The sequence below is a fragment of the Dermacentor albipictus genome, chromosome 1 (genome assembly GCF_038994185.2).
Source record: "Dermacentor albipictus isolate Rhodes 1998 colony chromosome 1, USDA_Dalb.pri_finalv2, whole genome shotgun sequence".
Taxonomy (NCBI): Eukaryota; Metazoa; Arthropoda; class Arachnida; order Ixodida; family Ixodidae; genus Dermacentor; species Dermacentor albipictus.
Window position 1 is genome coordinate 12,900,177 of NC_091821.1, and position 20,914 is coordinate 12,921,090.

The 20,914-nt window shown below is 45.8% G+C and overlaps 1 protein-coding gene across 1 annotated transcript in view; it reads left to right on the forward strand.

Moving 5' to 3' along the window:
- Positions 1–20,914, forward strand: part of LOC135918192 (mitochondrial amidoxime-reducing component 1-like) — a 34,782-nt gene that overhangs the window by 7,569 nt on the left and 6,299 nt on the right. Inside the window, exons 2-4 of the mRNA XM_065451870.1 lie at positions 5–269; positions 9,470–9,652; positions 18,773–18,920. Of these exons, the coding sequence (XP_065307942.1) occupies positions 22–269; positions 9,470–9,652; positions 18,773–18,920 (579 nt within the window). The 5' untranslated portion in view covers positions 5–21. The remainder of the gene's footprint in view (positions 1–4; positions 270–9,469; positions 9,653–18,772; positions 18,921–20,914) is intronic.

The following is a 20,914-nucleotide window of genomic DNA, read 5'->3' on the forward strand; positions in this document are numbered from 1 at the left end:
GAAGCTCCTGCTGTTGCAGACATGGTATATTCAACCATACGTGCACCTACTCTGAGCGCTATTGCCCTGACTGCCGCAACTGTGGGCGGAGCAGTGGGTGTTGCGACTTACTTCTGGCTAAAACGCAAGGTCAGAGACAATGACAACTTTGTGCCCGTGGGGCACTTGGCCAACATTGTGATTCATCCAATCAAGTCTATTGCTGGAGTAGAGGTGCCTTATGCAGACTGCACAGTGGCTGGACCAGTTTACAGAGGGCTCAAGGACAGGTGAGGGTATGTTACCTGTTATAGGAAATTAAGAAGGTATTAAAGTGTGTGGTCACTCGCACGTAACGGCTTGGAGAAAAAAAAAGCTTGACTGCATTGGAAAAATGAGTGAAGAACCAGTATCTTCAGCTTTGAAGGAGCATGTAAAGCTAATTACTAAACAAATAATAATGGAACAAGTTCAGATGAAATAAGCCTTTCGTTAGAGCTGTTACTGCTGGAGGTTTGCAGCGAAAGCTACTGGGACATGTATGCTGCGTGAATTTAGTGCTAGTGCGCATCTTCTAAATAGAGGGGCTAAGTTTGCCCATTGGAGTATCTTGTGTAATACACTAAGTTATTGAATTTAGGTTACTTTGACAAAACTCTTCAGATTGCTGTACTCATCTTGCGAATGTCACTATGATATCACTTTAGGTTGTAAACGCTAGAGTGCTGAATCAGAAGCAATCATTTCATTCGCTTCAGGGAAATGTGATCAGCATAGAGAATGATGTAGTTGGAAAGCGGTTAAATTAAACATTTCCAGCATTAGTTCTTTAACGAAAATTTTATTTTAGACGGCGCATGCACATATGAAGCTTGTAGCCTAGTGTAGCGCGTTGTGATGACAGCTTTAGGGGAAGTGCTTTAGAGGAAACATAATGAACTCGCGAACTCCATGATAGTGCTCAGCATCGATTGCATCGATTGCGATAGCAAATTAATGGACAGCTATACGAAGCAAGGATAGTAGCTTTATAAGCCGTATAAACTTGTAAACATAGGAACACTAAATAAATTAACAAGCATGGTGTGACGCGCGCACAAGCAAACATGAACACATCTCACTCGATGACCGCGGAAACCCGCTGTCGGAACGCTGGAGTGAGAAATCGCGGCAGCAGCAGCGAGCGAATTTACATTCGTGCTACCTCTCGCATCAACGGGAACTAAGCCGCGAACACAGCACACGGCGGACTCTGTCCCCGTCGCAGATAACTTTCAAGATAAAACGGCCCGGGCGCGTATTTACAATTGCTAGTAGGTACAGCGGGACGTGTCACTTGCGGAGACGCCGGACGTTTGCGCGCATGCGCGAGTAAGAGTGGGTGCGAGCGAGGAAATGTGGGGACTTTTGCTCCTTGAATATATGACTCTGCCTAGGCACTACGCAGGAGGAGTTTCTTAGCGCGTAACTCGTGTTGGATGCGTTTGTCCCTAGGCGTGCCCGCAGAAGTCGCGGGGCGTGGTAGTGCTGAACTTAGCGTCGAAACTTGGCGGCTAGACATAATTATACTTATCGTATTTTTTACACATTGAAACAACGTGTCATTGCTTCGCATTATTGGCAGCGCCTCCATGACACCAAAGTGGCAACGGGGACACCAAAGCCTGGACTGGTACGTGGGTTGGGGCTCGCCGAGGCATGCGCGTGCCAGGGGCGTATCGGCTGTCCGCTGTCGCGGACAGCCAGTTTTTTATGCGAACGCCCCCTGGCACGCTTCGGCCTCTGCGGCTTCAACCCACGGGCCGGCCTGAATCCAGCTTTGATCCCCCCGCTACTCCTTGGGTGCCCTGGAGATCCTGCGCCGCCTGCTTTATTATAACCTCAGGTGCTCTTCTCAGGCATCCGTTTGCCGGTCACATGTGCCCTCCTGTAGCAGTGCTTGTGAAAAATACAATCTATCGTTGCGACATAAAAAAAAAACGACCCGCTTCTTATACAACAACAGTCAAAACCTTGCCCCTTCAGACATGGCGATCATCAAATGGGGCGTCCGTGCCCACTGACTCACCGCGCGTGCAGCCAGCAATGCCGGCATGTCTACGGGACAAACACATACAACCCGAGCTAAGAAACCTCCTCCGTAGGGCCTAGGCAGAGTCACATATTCAAGGAGCAAAGGCCTCCAGATTCTGTCTCGCACCCGCTCTTACTCGCGCCTGTGCAGAAACGTCGAGCGCCGCGAGAAACGCCACGCCCCATAGCAATTGTAAAAATGCGGCCCGGGCGGACGCGCGTGGCAGCCTAAAGAACCCCCCCCCCCTGCCTACCCTTCCGCCGGAGCCTTGCGCAGGACGGAAGACGGCGCGCTTCCCCCGCGCTTTCCTCCCTTGCGTACGCGAGATTGAACAGCGATCGCTGGTTCACCCTCCCACGCTTTCACTCGCACATATAGCATACGGTGCGCGGCGACGATTTTATCGCCCTTGGACTTTATACGAAACCTGATGGCGACGGCGACACCAGAAATGCGCTTGGAGTGTCCATATAATTGCTATCGCAATAAAATGAAATTTATTACAGTTGCATCTTTTATTCTAACAAATACTACTTCCATATGTAAAAAAAAAGTCGAGGCTGAAATTGACACAACAGCTCATGTAAAATTATGCAATGCAGCCATGGTAGTTCGCGAAAATTGAGTATATTAATTATGTTTGAGTTAATAATATGGAAAGTCAGTCTTATGAATGGGTTTCTGTGAATGTTGTGTAGCAGTAGGACATAATTTAATTAATAAAGGGAACGTATTTCGATGACTTTCAAATACCCTTACGTTAATAAACTTTCCAGTGCTTTTTTTTTCTTATTTAGCAATTTTGCTCCGTTATAATAATAATTTTTGCAGACCGTATTGCGTATTTAAAATTGTATCAATACATTGAAATTTCACACACGTATTTTTCAAAGTCCACAGAATGAAAATTTCATTTTGTATCTGCAGTGCCGTAAAATGGATGAAGGCGAATTTAGCTCAAAAAGAGGATCTGAGGTTAGAGCATGTTATTTGCATTTCTTTTAAGAAACTGTCATACTTTGGTTCTAGCAAATTTATTACGTTCACTAAGCCGTTACGTAATGCTCTGTTGAAAATGTTTTGTGTGTGGGCGTAAAATCTGTGCATTTGCTGTCGTATGCTGTCCAAGATGAAAAGCGGGAAAGGAAAACAAAAATTAGCAACAGTTCCGCAGAAGTAAACAAGATTTTCGCTGTCTTGAATTCCATACACCTAAGTGGTATGATGGGACGTATTTAATAATGACTGATAGGGCTTCAAGTCCCAAAAGTTACGCTGCGGGGAAGTTACGACTGACCGCCGTATTCAGGAACGCAACTTAAATTGAAGCCCATGCTTGATTTGATCTGAGTGACACCTGACGTGAATGTGCCAAGAACGCTCATAGCGTTTCCCCGGCGCGTTCAGTACAGGTGTCATTTAAATGGAGTGAAAAGTTGAAGCATGGGCTTCAACCTAAGTTTCGTCCTTGAATACGGGGGTAAGTGCTGCAAATGCGTGTGTTATTAGAAGGAAGTATCTTTTCGACGTTCTGCTGGTGCACTGCGGTGAAGCTTGACAAATAGACGAATAAGCAGTGTTTAGAATCCCTGGGTATGTAAGGTGTCCTATGGCTTAGGTGAACTATTGGTTTTGTATGCAATGGATGGTGGCACTGCGAACAGCGTTCCGATGACATGAGCTAGGGGAATCGCCTTTGTCGTTTGCTGCACTCTGGCTGGAATAGCTGAATTTTCATTCCTTCCACCTCGCTCTAATAGAGAGGGAAGGAAGGTTTCCAGCCGCTATACAGCGTGTTGCGTAACGTGGCGCTCTTTAGCTGCTGTCTCTATTTTTCAGAGTGTCAATTCTATAAATCCCAAAAACATTTAGGGAAGGAAACGTTATATTTTGTGTGTGTGTTCAATAAGAACGCAGCCGTTGCGGTCACGAACTCGTGGCTCTGTCGCAACACATTCCGCCACGTAAGTATTAGGGTCAACGCAGATTTGAAACGAATGCACGATCTTAAGCCTCAGTCGCAAAATTTCACGTCCAATAAGAGTAAATTTTACATTTCGACCGCAACTCCACTCACTTGGTTCTACATAATTAGGTTATTATTGACTAGGAAAAATCTCACTATTTAGCTGATAAGGGCTTACTCTCGATCGGTAGTTGCACCACGCGCTTTATCATATTTCAGTATTTTCAAGTGTACTTTGCACTGTCTTCCTGCCAATAATCTCTTGATCGCTTTTAAATGCGAGAATTCAATGTTAATTTTGGTTAGCGTGATGGAACTATTTATTTTGAATGTACTTTTATAAAACACGAAAAATAGTAAGACGTCACTTTGTCAATTCAAGAATAAAAATATTCCATGGAAGAATTTAAACGAGATGGCTAACGCAGCTGCACGAGGGCTTACTATCCGTGCACTACGCGGCCAGGACCTTAATAATATACAGGTGGAGAACAGGGACCAATTACTTACATATAATGAAATCACAAGGCATTACTACATGAACAGAAGGGAATTCCCAGTGCCACACGCTAAGCTCAATAGAGCTCAAGCGGTGACTCTGATATGTTGCAAACAAGAACTTATCCAAGTCCAAACTTTATTAACAAGATATATCCTGAAAGAGAGATACCAATCAATTGCGAGAAGTGTAATGGCATCATTACTCTGGATCACATGCTTTGGCAGGGTCCTGTGACTTTCACAGACTGTGACAAGGAGAGAGACTGGTGGCAGCGAGTCCTACACACTGGAGTTCTTTCCGATCAAGTACAGGCCGTCCAGAAGGCCCATGATACGGCGGTAAGGTTAAACCTTACTGTCCCGACGTGGGAGCCGCCTGCGTCAACCTAAGGGTTGATCTTCAGGACATTAAATAAAGTTCATCATACCATACCATACCATCGACTGAAAAATATACGCGGAATAACACGTTAAGGCAGCCGTGGTGCGTACTATCTATTGGGCTTGTGATTCAGTTACGTATTTCGTCAACTAGTTCAATCTTTTGTTCGGGATTTCATCTCTTTTTTTTCTCAAAATATGTATGACACGCCTAGGGAAAAGTATATTTAAGGCGATAGAGGAAGTATTTGGCCGATGTTATACTGATCCGTTTTCGGTGCACGATAGATAGTTGTACAAATCCCACGCGCGAACTATGCATGCTACCCAATAAGGCAGGAGCAGAAATAACTCTGCATCAAATGTAGGGTTTTCATTCTGTTTCTTGTTCTTCACATAGACGCCGAACTGATTAAAGTCCTTCGTGACGTGATGCTCTTATGGCTAGTGGCTTGGTGAAAGTAATCAAATTTAATTTTCCTGGGCACGCTAGATCAGTGGCACATCACTACGTAACTTTGTCTACTTTTCTTTGTGACTATGTCACGTACCTTTGCCCATATTAAATCTTCCCGCCTTTTTACTAGGGCTTCCGGACATTTGGGCTAGTGTCAGAAGCACTTGCTCACACATTCTGCATTTGTCCCGCGTGCGCGCAAGAACGACAGAAACTGGTCTTTTCCATCGTATACATAGATATGAGGCCGCTACCTGCAGACGAGTTTCTTTTTGGAGTCCTTGACCTGGTGGAAACAGCGCAGCCTTGGTTACAAGTGCAGCCATCGCCTTTTTACAAGCCACTTGGCTAGACGCACGACTTTAGAGATGCTCTAACGTTGTGAAATTGTGCCCATACGCTTATCATCATTCACCAGCCCTCTTACTCCCGTCCCGTTTACCCAGCGTAGAACAGCAGGCCTCTACTCTATGAATGGACTTGAGTCGATAAATCAAAATGTTGGCCAAGTGCCCCACCTACAGCTCAGGTCGACCTCTCTGCCTTTCTGTAAATAAAATTATCTATCTCTTCCTCTCTACCTCTCTCTCCAGACATTTTATAACGGCGAGAAACCTGTCAACGAGTGTTCGGTGCTGCGCATTAAAACTTAAAGGGCGCGGCGCTCCGCCGTCCTTTGTTCGATATTTTTTTTTAGGGGAGGGGGTATTCAATCTCTCTGATAGCAGTGAACGTTTACTGCACTCTCCTAGAATGTCACTTTTTATACGAAAAGCGGATAATCTTTGTATTGTACGTGAAGGAATGTCATGTAAACATGGGACCTGGCACTCAGCCAAACAATGTTTTCACGCTTTTTTTTTAGCTTTCTTAGCACGTTAGGCTTGCACTATGCCTGACATTTAACACTTCTGATCCGTCAATTACTTACCTAACGCCACATTTTACCGCTAATGCAACATTGCAGCAAATTCCACATTTTGTTAGCGTGCTGCTTGCAGACTGCATAATCAGCGACAATTTAATTTCTTGAAGACGGCATCAGACGACTTCAGTAATGGACAAACCTGCTTGTGGCGCACACTATGGGCCCGTGTCCAACACTGACGCTGGACGATTACAAAAATGAAATGTCTGTGGCCAACAGAGCCCGCTGGACACAAACATTGAATTTATTACAGCGCATAGCCGGCAGCACCACGCCTGCAGGCATCTACATGTAGACAGCGTATGCGTAGGCTGGCCAGTAGAGATGCAAGTATTCCTCAGCACATTGTTAAAGCTTTTGGAAATCCTGTTAGCCAGCTGCCTGGGAACCCGTGCTCTTACATTATTCAGCGGGGAAGCCCCCATGGAACAGCAATTAAGCTCACATTCCAACACTTATTTTACTTCAAAATCTGCGGTCTATGGCTTGGTCTCCCACAGACTTCCGGTATCGTGGTGAAACGGAAACAACGTCATGCATCCCTGATGGACATGGCGGCTCTCCCACTTCAGATTGAAAGCGTAGCAATATCCTCCCATTTCCCCCCCTCCACGGCAACTGTGTGGGGTTGTAGACTTTCGCTTCCCTTCATCTCATCTCGGAAGCAATATTTGGGAGATTACCTCGGCGATTTTGACCATGTCGATTTTTCTTATCGACGGTTGAAGGCATAGCCAACAAGGCACGCCCGTTGCTAAAGAAACACACAGGTGGCTCGCCGAGTCAGGGGCTTAGATGGGCGTGATAACAGGCAGAGTAGGCCAGCGTTCGCTCTCCTTCGCTCTTGGCAGCTCCCACCTTGAAACACTCTCTGACACACACAAACTCACGAACACGTCAAAACGCTTAAACACGCACATACGGAGCATATTAACTATATTCTAACCCTTTCGGCTATATCCTACTTCGCTTGCGTGACATCGCTCCTTGACACGACTGAAACGTTCAGTGACACTTGCAAATGACGTACGCGTCAGAACCCTTTTGTGACTTTCATGACTCCCGAGTGGTGTGCGTGACAAACCGGAAGCACGTGAGTGTAAGGGAAACGCCGCGTCGTCTGCAGGTACTGTCGAAAGCACTTAAGAGTTTACCGGCTGAGCTTTAGCAGCGTTTCAAAACAACACGACACGTTGTGAGAAAATGCTGCATCGACGACAGAGTTCAATGGATCGAATTGAAGCGCCAGGCTAAGGCTGCCTTCGAAGCGAGAAAGGAATGTTGTGAGCGTGTTCGCAGCGCAGTGGGGGCTGACCACGCACTGACCACGCGCTACTCGCACACCTTACGGCTATTTTCACTGGTCTTGTAGCCCAACTAGCCTTAGCTTCAGTGGTCGCTTAGTTTCAGAAATGAGCTGGCCTTAAATTTTCAAATACGCTTCGCTCATCAATATCAGAACGCGTCTAATCCCAATCGCATATCAATCCTCAGCACACGTCTAATCAGCAGTGCTTCAAAATGTGGACAACGTCATTTAAGTGTAATTAGTCTTTCTCGTACTTGTGATTCCGAGTAGACTTGCGCTTGGTTATACGTATATACTTGTTGGATAAAATTCTAGTTACGCCGTAATAAAATGTTCCAAATACTAATGAATAATTAAGCTTATTTGTTAAGTTCACAACTAACATAAAAAATCATCTCGTGCCATGGACGAAATTTTAAAATTTACGCGCGTAGATTACCATTACGTGAGAAACCATGGAGAGTCAAGGTCTTCAAGAACGCCCACGGGCTACACACGGCACTAGGCCTCGCCACGTAACAAAGGCACAGAGTACGACAGCGGAATATCATTGGCGGATGAAAACATCCGAGGGGCTAAAAGGAACCGTCGCGGTCGAAATAGAGGCGCAAATCGAAGGAAATATCGGCGCTTGAAGGTCGGCGTTAGAAGGAGCGTCGCACAGCTGAGAAAAATGTAGTACAAACACCATCCATGCATGATAGCGTTACTGCCGGACAGGGTCCGTTGATGATATCGTAGGAGCAACACGTCAGAACCAAAAAAAAAAGTAAATCGTATAGATAACGTGCTGGACTGAAACGTGTTGCACGCGGGCTATACGAAGCGACAAGCCTAAATGTGTTGTTCTAACCTTGGGAATAGAGTGGTAAATCTGTTCACTTATAATGGAGACATGTAGCGACACCAGTGTCAACAACAGCGAGCGTATGCAACCTTCATCGAAACACGTCGATATCATTTGCGTATGACTTGAACAGTTCAAGGACAACGAGTAATGCATCGCATCGCAGTTCATCGCGAAGGTTGCGCACAGCCGCGCAAGTGAACACCTCTGCAAACATTACCTCGAACGCGGACCAAGCGGCAAGCTCAGCTTCATAATTGCACAACCACAGGTTCTCAATCGCAATACCTGTTTAGTAAAATATGACGCTGTGCATTTTTCCGTCGTTGTCCCACTGTGCACGCTCACTTTTATATACGAAAAGTCAACCAGTCTTAGACGTCATGGTCATCAGGGCCAGTTGTGTTCGAACTTAGCACGTCTGCACTCTTCTGCAATACCCCGTCTCCCTTCCTTCCCCCCCCCCCAAAAAAAAATAAACATGTGCCTCGGGCCGTTTTCGGAACCACGGTCGTTAACTCGTATTCTTTTCTTCAAGCGGTAGGCTCGGCCACGAAGCGTCTTAGTATTGCGGGAAAGCCGAGCTTATACAAACCTTTAACTGGATCATATTTTCTAATTTCCCTCCGTATTCTTACTATGTATCGTTCCAATCTGGCGTTTGGTTTTCACATTGCTATAGGTTTAGTATCTTCATTATCTGTACGGTGCGCACGAGTTAGGGAAACTTTGATAATTTCTTGTGACTGCGCCCCCCCCCCCAGTGTACGTGTCCAATTTCTCCGGTTTGTCCGGTGCCCTCTCTGTTTCATAAAATTTTCGTTCCTATCTTATTTTAAGTTCTTGCAGCAATCGAATACGGGACCACAGAAAAAATATAAAAATGCAAGAGCTTGTCTTTTTCCTTTTGTCCCATCATCACTCGCTCTTGTTTCTTTCTGAGCTGTTGGAACCAATTTGACCCAGCTCGCACCTTGCTACGAAGAAAGAGCCTTGAGTGCCCCCACTTTATTTTTATGATATGCAGGCAGATGCTCGTTGTCAAGGGCGATTGCTTTGTCTCCATGCGCGAAGAGCCACGCCTCGGCAAGATTAGGGTCACCTTCGATGAGGACAAGCTGACACTGACACTGACAGTCGATGGCTATGCACCACTCATATTGGATACTTGTGACCCTGAAGAGCACAAAAAACCTTCGTTCACCGTCAGGTAGGTGACCTCACTTACATGGGACTTCTTGCAGATGATCACAGCGTTTTTGGAATAAAAGAGAATAAAAAAAAAACGTTTCCGCATATTTCAACGCTCGTGTGTGTTGTCTGCGGTTGTCCTTTTAAGCGCTCTTTCTTTTTTCAACCAAGAGGTCGCATTACCATTCATAAGGTCATGTTATGCAGCTTTACTATACCAACAACTCAACCCAGGGCACATCCTAAGCAAGTGCCAGATGCTCGATACCTGCTTTGGATGTGCCCTGGAACGCGGGTGATCAAACTTAAGATTTGAACGAAAGCCGGAATTAATCCAGACGTATCTGAATATCAGACCCGTTGGGTGACGAACAATAAGATTGCTGAAACATTGCTGCAGTTCCCTCATGATGCGGAGTTGGAAGCTTTAATTTGATTTTCTTTTACCTTGCGACGATTTAATTTGATATGCCTCGCGACGAATCTTCGCGAGAAAAAAAAAAGAACAGATCGACTCATTATCAAAAGGCTAAGACGGATTGTAGTTACTCAACGGAAGGTTACCCTAGGGTAAGGCCTATGGTAAGAAGGCCTGTGGTATGGTAACAACTATGATGCCGTGATAGCCACTACGAAATGTGGCCTTAGTCGTTTGTTGAGCGGTGTTTTAGCGCATACCGAAGTCAATCGAGAGAAGGAAGGTTGTACGAAGAAGGGTTTTTAGCTGGACTTCTTGGTGCATATCAACTTTCGGGTGAACTTCGCGAGGACGAGACAAGAAGGGAAGCAAACACGTGCGCTCGTGTTTGTTTCCTTTCTTGTCCCGTCCTCAAACAGTTCCCCCAAAAGTTAACGTTGTATGAAGTGGAGAAGTGACAAAACGTGCAATCGAAAGCTGCAATAAATTCATCACAATTATCTGAAATATACATTATATCACTGTGTTTCCAGTATACTCACACAAAATTCTTACCGCACTTATAATGCCTGGGCAACAAAAGTAACGCCTTAAACTTTCTTTTATTTCTGACTTCAGGCAATGTTCACAAGAATACACTTGTTACCTTAGCGACGCCTCTTAAGAGGAAGCTTTAGCTCCGGTGCTCCTATCTAAATACATGTAAAAGGAGAATTCGTTTTTCTCGGCAACTACTGCACCAAATTTGACGAGGTTTGTTGCGTTTAAAAGAAAAACTTAAAATCTAGTGACTGTTGGTTTCGAATTTTTGATTTACGGCTTCAATTTTTTATTAAAGAATGGCAAAAATCGCAAATTTTCAGAAAACGAAACTATCAAGTTTACAACTCCGTAACTCAGCAAGGAAAAATGATATTGCAATTCTGTGAATTGTGCCTAATAGCACATCTAAAGCAGACAAATTTAACATTTTACACATGCATCTAAAAAATTTTATTATTGTGCAATTACAACTTTTGCAAAACCCTTGTAAACAACGTAACAAATTCACATAAGATGTTCCCCGCAGGGGCGTCTGCGCAAGCAGGCGTTTGGTGTGTTGCGACACCACGGACCCGAGCACATGAGGGTTGGACCCTCCCGCGTGTAGCCGTGCGCGGCTTAGCCGTGTCTGGGGAAAAGGGGATCCTGGGGGTTGAGCCGATGCTGGGTGTTTGGACCTTTAAGGCCCCCCGGCGGAGGCAACACACCCCTTTGGCCTCTGCTTCACATAGACGGCACCCCCGGACTGACCCACCCGGGGGAAATCGGCAGTCGCCTTTTCCTGTCCTCCTCCCCAATCTTCGTCTTTCTCTCCCGTCTTTTTCATCTTTCCTGTCTTCTCATCACTTCTCCTCACTTCCTAGTTTCCCGGCGGCAAGGGTTAACCTTGTGTAGCTGGCCAGCCTTGGTTATGCTGTATTTGGTTATAGCAGCGATGTACGGCTGGCGTTGGCAGGGTTTCTATAGCAGGAGCTCCTGTCACGTCCCCCTGTTGGGCTCCATGGTGGCTGGTCGGCATCGCGGCCGAAAACCCAATTGTACTTATGGAAAACGCTTTTCCTAAACTCCCTGATCGCCCTCAGAAACGAGGGCGCACCGAAGAGGTCTTTCAGTTTTTCGGACGCCAAGTCCACAATTTTCCACGTTTTCATGTCATCCACTCAGAAAAACCAGCTAAACAAGTACGAACAGTCTCCCCTTTCCTTGTCTCTAAGTCTCTTACCGAAGTTTTTGGCCCAGGATATAAGGTGTCGAGGATGGCTAGCGGTGACCTCCTCTTGGAGCTCCGCGACCAGAAGCAATTTGAGAAGCTGCCACAGCTAGTATCATTTGGGGAGACCCAAGTAGTAGTAACCCCGCACCGCACGATGAATACCTTCCGCGGCGTTGTCTCCGACGATGATTTGCTAGAGCTCACTGAGGCTGAACTGTTGGAGGGCTTCAGTGAACAGAATGTCATAAACGTCAAAAGAATCAAGATGAGGCGAGACGGTAAAGAAATTGCGACCAAACACATAATACTCACCTTCAATTCAAGTGTCCTGCCCGAGTCAATCGAGGCTGGGTACATCAAGCTTCGTGTAAGACCGTACGTGCCAAATCCCTTGAGATGTTTCAAATGCCAGCGTTTCGGCCACAGCTCACAGAGCTGCCGAGGCCGCCAAACATGTGCGAAATGTAGTGCCCTTGAACACGCCACTGAAGCATGTAATAACTCTCTCCACTGTGTGAACTGTGACGGGGATCACGCCGCGTACTCGCGGTCGTGCCCCTCCTGGAAGAAGGAAAAAGAAATAGTAACTATAAAAGTAAAAGAGAATATATCATTCAAGGAGGCACGCAGGCGGGTTGCATACCTGCCAAAGAAAAGCTTTGCCGAAGTGGCGCGTCAGGGGGCAGCGTCACAACGGCCTCCGGCGACTGTCCGACCCACACGCAGTGAGTCGGCAGTTACGCCATCTGCCCCCGCGGCGGTTGCAGCTAGCGCTGCTCCGTCAACCGAGAAGAAGGGACCGTCGACCCCGAAGGTGGGCGCAGCTGAGGCTGCCTCAACCTCCCAGGTCCCTTCCAGCGCTGGCAATGGCCGGCGCAGCCAAATCTCCCAGGGAGCCCCATCGACCTCCGGGCTGGTGGGCGCAGGGGTCTTGCCCTCCAAGGCGGGACCCTCTCGGGAAACTTCTCGCTCGCAAGAGCAGGTGTCCGGCGCCTCACAAGAGGCAATGGACATTACACCTATGCTCAAGGCGCATCCGGCGCCTAAGGAGCGGCGAAGTTCTCTCGAACGCTTCAAAAAGAGCAAAACCCCGGTTACAGGGCCTCGAAAGGGCTCTGTAATCTAAGACATCCCTTCCGTTTTCGTAAACACAGCACCAATTTAATATAAAATATGGATACACAAATCATTCAATGGAACGTCAGAGGTCTACTTAGGAATCTTGATGATGTTCAAGAACTCATCCATAAACACAATCCAAAAGTGCTGTGTTTACAGGAGACACACTTAAAATCTACACACACAAACTTTCTCCGAAAGCACGTTACGTTTCGCAAAGACCGCGAGGATGCTGTCGCAGCATCTGGCGGTGTAGCTATTATTGCTGACAAAAGTGTAGCGTGTCAGCATCTAAAGCTCCAAACGTCACTTGAGGCCGTGGCCGTTCGAGCCGTACTTTTAAATAAACTCATTACAATCTGTTCTCTGTATATACCACCACATCATCACCTTCACAGACGCGACTTAGAATCATTAATAGATGAGCTCCCGGACCCCTATTTTATTCTTGGTGATTTTAATGCACACAGTACTTTGTGGGGCGATTCACGCTGTGATGCGCGAGGTCGCGTCATTGAACAGGTGCTTTTTACCTCTGGAACATGTCTCTTGAACACGAAGGAGCCCACGTATTTTAACCTGTCCAACAAGTCATACTCTGCCATAGACCTTAGCATTTTATCGCCGACGCTTTTACCCTATTTTAAATGGAATGTACTTAACAACCCGTATGGGAGTGACCACTTCCCAATAATGCTAACTACGCCGAAACAAGATCAACTTCCCCCGCTGGTCCCTCGGTGGAAGATTGACTCAGCCGATTGGGAACGGTACCGAACTCTTACTTACATGACGTGGACTGAGTTGTCTGGTATAACCATAGATGATGCTGTTGCATATTTTACAGCTTTTATACTGGATGCCGCCTGTAAATGTATTCCACAAACGAGCGGCATGGGTTCCAAGCGGCGTGTTCCCTGGTGGAACGATGCATGCAGGCAAGCACGGAGGAACCAGAACAAAGCGTGGGCGATATTTCGCGATTCTCCTACAGCTGAAAACCTGGAAAACTTTAAACATGTCAAATCCCAGGCAAGGAGAACGCGCCGGCAAGCAAGACGAGAGAGTTGGGCGAAGTTTATATCAAGCATCAACTCGTACACAGATGAGACAAAAGTATGGAATAGAGTGAAAAAGGTTAATGGACAACAAACGTATTCGCTGCCTTTAGTAAATAGTCACGGAGAAAGCCTGGAAGATCAAGCCAACTTTCTTGGCACACACTTTGAACACATATCCAGCTCCTCACACTACACCGAAACATTCCTAAAGTACAGAACACGAATAGAGAACCAAAAGCTAGAAAGGAAATGTGCAAAAAGTGCGCCGTACAATGAACCATTCTGCATAGCAGAACTGCAGGCAGCACTGAACTGCTGTAATACATCCGCCCCAGGTTCAGACCGCATAATATATGAGATGTTAAAACAACTACCATCCGAAACACAGAAAACCCTCCTTTCCCTTTACAACGTTATATGGTCTTCCGGCGAGATCCCCTCTGCTTGGAAGGAGGCTATTATAATTCCAATACTGAAGCACGGAAAGGATCCTTCCTCTGTATCAAGTTATAGACCTATAGCATTAACAAGTTGCCTCTGCAAAGTATTCGAAAAAATGATTAACTGTCGCCTACTACACTTCCTAGAATCAAACAAATTGCTAGACCCATTCCAGTGCGGGTTTCGGGAGGGTCGATCCACCACTGACCATCTCATACGTATCGAGGCACGTATCCGTGAAGCTTTTGTCCATAAGCAGTTTTTCTTATCAGTATTCTTAGATATGGAGAAAGCCTATGATACAACGTGGCGGTTCGGGATATTGAAAGACCTCTCACAGTTAGGTATACACGGAAATATGTTCAATGTTATAGAAAGTTATCTGTCCAATCGGACATTCCGTGTTCGAGTGGGCAGTGTTCTGTCACAGAAGTTTGTACAGGAAACTGGAGTGCCGCAGGGCGGGGTGCTCAGCTGCACACTCTTTATAGTAAAAATGAATTCTCTTCGTCTACACATACCACATAACATCTTCTATTCAACGTATGTTGACGACGTGCAGATAGGATTTCAGTCAAGTTCTCTTGCAATCTGTGAGCGACAGGTCCAGCTTGGACTTAACAGGGTCTCCAAATGGGCTGATGAGAACGGGTTCAGATTGAACCCACAAAAAAGTACCTGTGTCATTTTCTCCAGAAAAAGAGGCCTGCACCCTGATCCTGAAATTGTGTTGCATGGTGAGCGTCTGCCCGTAAACAGGGAACATAAATTCTTAGGCATAATTTTAGACGCGAAGCTAACCTTTGTGCAGCACATAAAATATCTTAAAGACAAGTGCATGAAAACAATGAATATCTTAAAGGTGCTCTCACGCACAACCTGGGGCAGTGATAGAAAATGTCTCATGAACTTGTATAAAAGCCTCATACGCACACGACTAGACTATGGAGCCATAGTTTACCAGTCGGCTACTCCAACTGCTCTGAAGATGCTAGACCCTGTCCACCACTTAGGCATTCGCTTGTCCACAGGCGCCTTTAGAACAAGCCCAGTGGAAAGCCTTTACGTTGAATCGGATGAGTGGTCACTTAATCTGCAGAGAACATACTCCTCTTTCATGTATTTTCTGAGAGTGAACGCAAACAGTGAGCAGCCCGCGTTCTCCACCATAAACGATTTGTCCAGTTGTCAACTTTTTCGCAACCGGCCCACAGTGGCAAAGCCTTTCTCACTGCGTGTCAGAGACATGGCTGAAGAAACAAGGGTTCCACTGCTTGAATACCACCTTATGTCCCCTGCTATACGGCCCCCGCCGTGGCAGTGGCAACCAATAGACTGTGATATATCTTTCGTAACTGTTACAAAGCACGCGCCTGTCGCGCATATACGAACGTATTTCCTCGAATTACAGCACAAATACTCCTCTCCTGAATTCTTTACAGACGCATCGAAGTGTAATTCTGGCGTATCTTACGCAGCGGTCGGTCCATCCTTTTCGGATGCTGGTGTTCTGCACCCTAGCACAAGTATTTTCACAGCAGAGGCCTACGCGATATTGCCCGCTGTTAAACACATTGAAGAATTTAATATCCCAAAGGCTGTTATATACACAGACTCCTTGAGCGTCGTAAATGCTTTGAAAACTGTCAAGAAATATAAAAACCCTGTAATTATTTCTCTCTACTCAGCATTGCTAAAAATCTATGCGTCTAAGCAGCATATCGTCCTATGCTGGGTGCCGGGGCACCGAGAGATAGAGGGAAACGTGTTAGCGGACCAGCTAGCCACATCCGTGAACGCGAACGCTGCAGACACTTCCACGACTATCCCTGTAATGGACCTCAAGCCCTCAATAAGAAAAAAAACTAAGAGATTTCTGGCAGCGCTGGTGGGATAAAGAAACAGCAAATAAATTACATGTTATCAAGCCTTATCTTGGCAACTGGCCGCCGGTATCAAAGAACCGTCACACAGAAGTATCACTTTGCAGACTCAGGATAGGACACACATACAGCACACACGCATACCTTTTGTCCAGTGGCGATCCACCCACGTGTGATAAATGTGGTGAGCCACTTACCCTGCTTCACATCCTGATACAATGCAGGGAATTAGACACAAATAGGAAAAAGCATTTTCCATTCCCACATCGGCAGCGAATTCCGCTTCATCCTCAAATGTTCATAGGTATAGAACCTCTTTTTAAATATCAGTCGTTGTTCGAATTTTTAAAAGATGTACGTAGTTTTCATGTTATATCACCAGGAAATCCATAGCACAGCCTCTTAACTGAGGTTTCTGCTGCGGTAACTGCATTAATAGAAAGCGCCTGCCTCCCAGCCTTTGGGCTCAAAGGCCTTCCGGAGGCATAGGAGCTATTTCCATGTTCTTGCATTTTAGCGTCATGATCACTTATCAAGCGTACCATACCCATAGACAACTACATTGCTCACTATCATAATTTTATACTATATATCATTTTACGCTTTTATGATACGCATTGATTTTAGGCCACTTTACAGCCATGTTACATCCCACCATCGAAACTCACAAAGTAGCGCTTAACAACACATAATTAGTCATGGCGCTCTTTGGCCATCCCTGGCCCTTGCGCCACTAAACAATACACATTCATTCATTCACATAAGATGTAAAATGACATATGAAATTTGTCCGCTTTGAATGACCTAATGGATGCCGTTCACAGAACCGTGATATCTGTTCTTGATGCTGAGCTATTAGTTTGTAAACTTCGTGCTTCTATTTTTTTCAAACTTCTGAACTTTTGAAAATCTTGTTAACAGGATTCAAGACCTAAATCAAAATTCCGCTTCCAACAGACACCAGGATTTAACTTTATCTCTCAAATGCAACAAATTTCATTAAAATCGATCCAGGGGTTATCTCAGAAAAACGTTTTTGCGTTTTTACATGTATTTGAATAGGCCGCGTCGGAGTTGGGCCCGAGCTAAAGCTTCCTCTTAAGGAAAATGAATTTCAAGAAATGCTGCATTGGTATATGTAACACGCGATCTTTTGAAATGTTTGAAAATTCAAACGAGTCAAATAAAATAACACTGCATCCCAGATTTTTTCATCTGTATTTATTGCCTACCACGGGTCATGCGCTCGCGTGTTGCTAATAGATCTAAGCTCATGGCAGTTGCCATAGCAGTTGATATTAGTGTGTCTTAGCATACCGCTACTGTCTCCGCCACCTGCGATCTTTGCATGTGCTAGCCAAGCTTTCACATGCAACATTGGCGCTCGGCCAATGCGGTAGCGACAGCGGTAGAGCGGTAGTGCTATGTCAAAGCTGTCTACTAAAATGCCATGTGATGAAATTGCCTTCAAACAGAATAAATTCTCGGGTTTCACATACGCTCTAATTATGAGTCACGGCGTAACGGAGGACTCCGGAATAATTTTCACTACCTCGGGTTCTTTAATATTCACTTAACTATAAGCGCACGAGCATTTTTGCATTTCGCCTCCATCGAAATGAGGCCATCGCGGCCAGGGTCGAACCAGCGACCTCGAACTAAGCAGCTCAAAAGGGCGATGAAAGGGACTAGTTGTTTGTTGGCTGTTCCTACTTCTTCTTGCGCTATGTACGAAAAGATGGGTACAGAAAACACGGACAAGCGACGCGCCCTTCGCTTGTCCGTGTTTTCTGTAGCCGTTACAGCGCAAGGAGAAAGTATTTGACTCGGCAACGCAACGCTATAGCCACTAAGCTATCGCGGCGGGTCCATGTCATGGGGAGTACGCAGTTAACATTCAGTGGTTAGGCGGACTTAATTTGTTAAAGCAAAGCTTTCCTTGCGAACTCTCCAGGACTTTCCTGGCTGTAGCTGCTGATGCTGTCTCGCCGAAAAGCTCATACTTTAAATAAGAAAAATAAAGTTCAATTACGACGCCGATGATGAGATCGAATCTCGGTCCCCAAGTACATCAGCCCGACGCTCTGACCATTAGATCACAATCGTACGTATGCTCCCATCGTACCAACGCCAACTAGCTGTATGAAATGATCGCTGCGTGTGTCGCATTGCGTAGTACGAATTCGCGAGAGGATAATGACAAGATATGTGCCCGCGCCAGTTTCCTTTACGCGAGATATGCGGGAATGAAATGACCAAATTTATAGCATTTGAATAACCGCTTCACATAAATTGCAATATATGCGTCTGACCGGCATAATTTTCAACTAAATTGCCGCACAAAATTAGTTCGTCTTTGTCTGCATATGAATAATATACTTTTTATTGCTGCAATTATTTCATTTTGCACTGCATTTCATTATCTGCCAAATCCACAGCTGTACGTGTACCTTGCATGCAGGGTTCGAAAGTTCAGTTACAAAGCCAATGAAGTGTCTGAAGAAGCCTCAGACTGGTTCAGGAACTACCTCAAGCATGACGATGTTCGTCTGGTGAGGGTTGTTCTTGACAGGGAGACCATCAACCGAAGCAAGAATGGTGCTGCTCCGGTGACGTATTCTATTCATTTGTCACATCTATGTACCTATTAATGCGTAAGCATTCTCAGGCGACTCACCCAGGAAATCTGTCCGTCGGTCTGTCCGTAACGCGTAACATGATGCGTTCCACAAAGAAAAACAAAACCTCGGAAGGAAGGAAAAATTCGAAGAAAACGCGTCGGTGAGATTCGAACCTCGCCGACAAAGAATGCGTCAGGACAAAGAATAAAGCTATGTTCTATTGTCTCGAATTGGTTGCAAAGTCTACAATTTGCATTCTAGAGCACATATAATGTTTTTTTTTATGAAGTCATGTTTTAACTGGCAGGGTGGAAGTGCGTAGCATAAAGAAAAAACGTTTTCGCCGCTGGCGTTACACACATTCTACGGAAACGGCAAAGAACATCTTGAGCAAATCGAGACAGATACGGCATTCTATACATCGGTTCAGAGAAAAGGTTATGTACAAGTGCTATATTTAGCGACGTTCTATCAATATTAAATAAATATTGTAGTGTGAATGTGGCTTTTAAAAATAGTGTCGACAACTTCTTTAAGGAAGCCCCACTGCGGCAATTCTTGAGCAAAGTTTGTCGGGATAAAGAGAAAAGGGAAGTGTGCAAGACGTTTTATATTAACCGCAATAAGGAATGAATACGGACGTTTTTAAGGTAAAACAATCACATGACCAATTGTCGCACAAACAAATGCACAAGACTGAGACATCTGTTAAGGCTGCCACCAGTTGGTACGGGGAGGGGGTTTCGGTCACCTTCAACAGCGTCTGCTTGAAGCTCGAACCAGATTGACCATCGCAGAGGGTCCGGCAAGGAAGACCAATGATGTAAAAGTAAATAACAGAAGTTTAATGCGTCGTTACGAGTGGGCGGTACGCTCCAATACAAAAAACACAGAAACGTTCGGCGTGCGTGCTCCCGCACGCAAGGGCAGAGATGATGTGTCTCCACGTGTCATCTCGTTGGCCTTCTTATACGCTTCACCATCCGGGCAACCTCATTCTCCCTTGCGCCCTGGTAGAAGGCCTTGTCAGCACACTGGTCAGTTCAGACAGAGGAATACGGAGAAAAAGCCCTCACTGCTGTAGAGGTGGTGAACGCAGGTCACGTCGGGTCATCACACTGTCAACCCACACAGAGGAATTTGGAGAGAAACGACTTGCTGGCGTAGATGGGGTGAACGAAGGACAAAGGAGAGCAGGATTTGCACTGGTACAAAATCCCGTCGCAAAACACCCGACGGACAAGTCCTTTCATGTTGACGAGCGTGACGATTAGACACGTAGTGTCTCAGGCGTTTGACATCCGTTCTATTCATGGCCGCAGAAAGCGAACCGTAACACCTCCCTTCTCAAGTGGAAGAAAAAGGTTGTCCCTCCTCATGGCTTTCCATGATGAACTCCAAATAAGCAAGTATTTGTGAAATGCCTGAACATGGATGCCAGAGCAGTGCTAGACCTGCAGAACATAAAGAAGCTTAGAAGCAAGAAATATATTGCGTGCCTTAGCTCTCGCAAAAACGGAAAGGTCACGTCCCTGCCAGGTTGTCACCTTTCGACGGATAGCGGTTATCGCGGATGTCCAATGAGGTTCACTATTACGGACGTCATCGAGAGGCACACCAGGGTATCCCAGTGGAGTCTGATTCCGATGAATATTCGAGAACACAGAGGGAGTTAGAGCCCACATGCCTACCGCTTGCAGAAGGCGAATATCTGAATTATATGAATACGTTTCACCGCGTTGTGTGTATTGTCGCGTAACACAGACGGATAAGCAGTCAGTAAGTTAATAAGGATGATAAGGAGTGATGAGGCGTTAATGGCTCTGATCGCGGTTGATAATGGATCGACGCGGATGGATAAGGTTATATAACCATTATAAGCCTTTACCGCTCTTTAGCACTTTATCCAACAACTAACCTTCACAGATGAAAGCCTGAAGTCATCTAGCCTACTCGCTGCATAATTAACCGGAAGGCATATC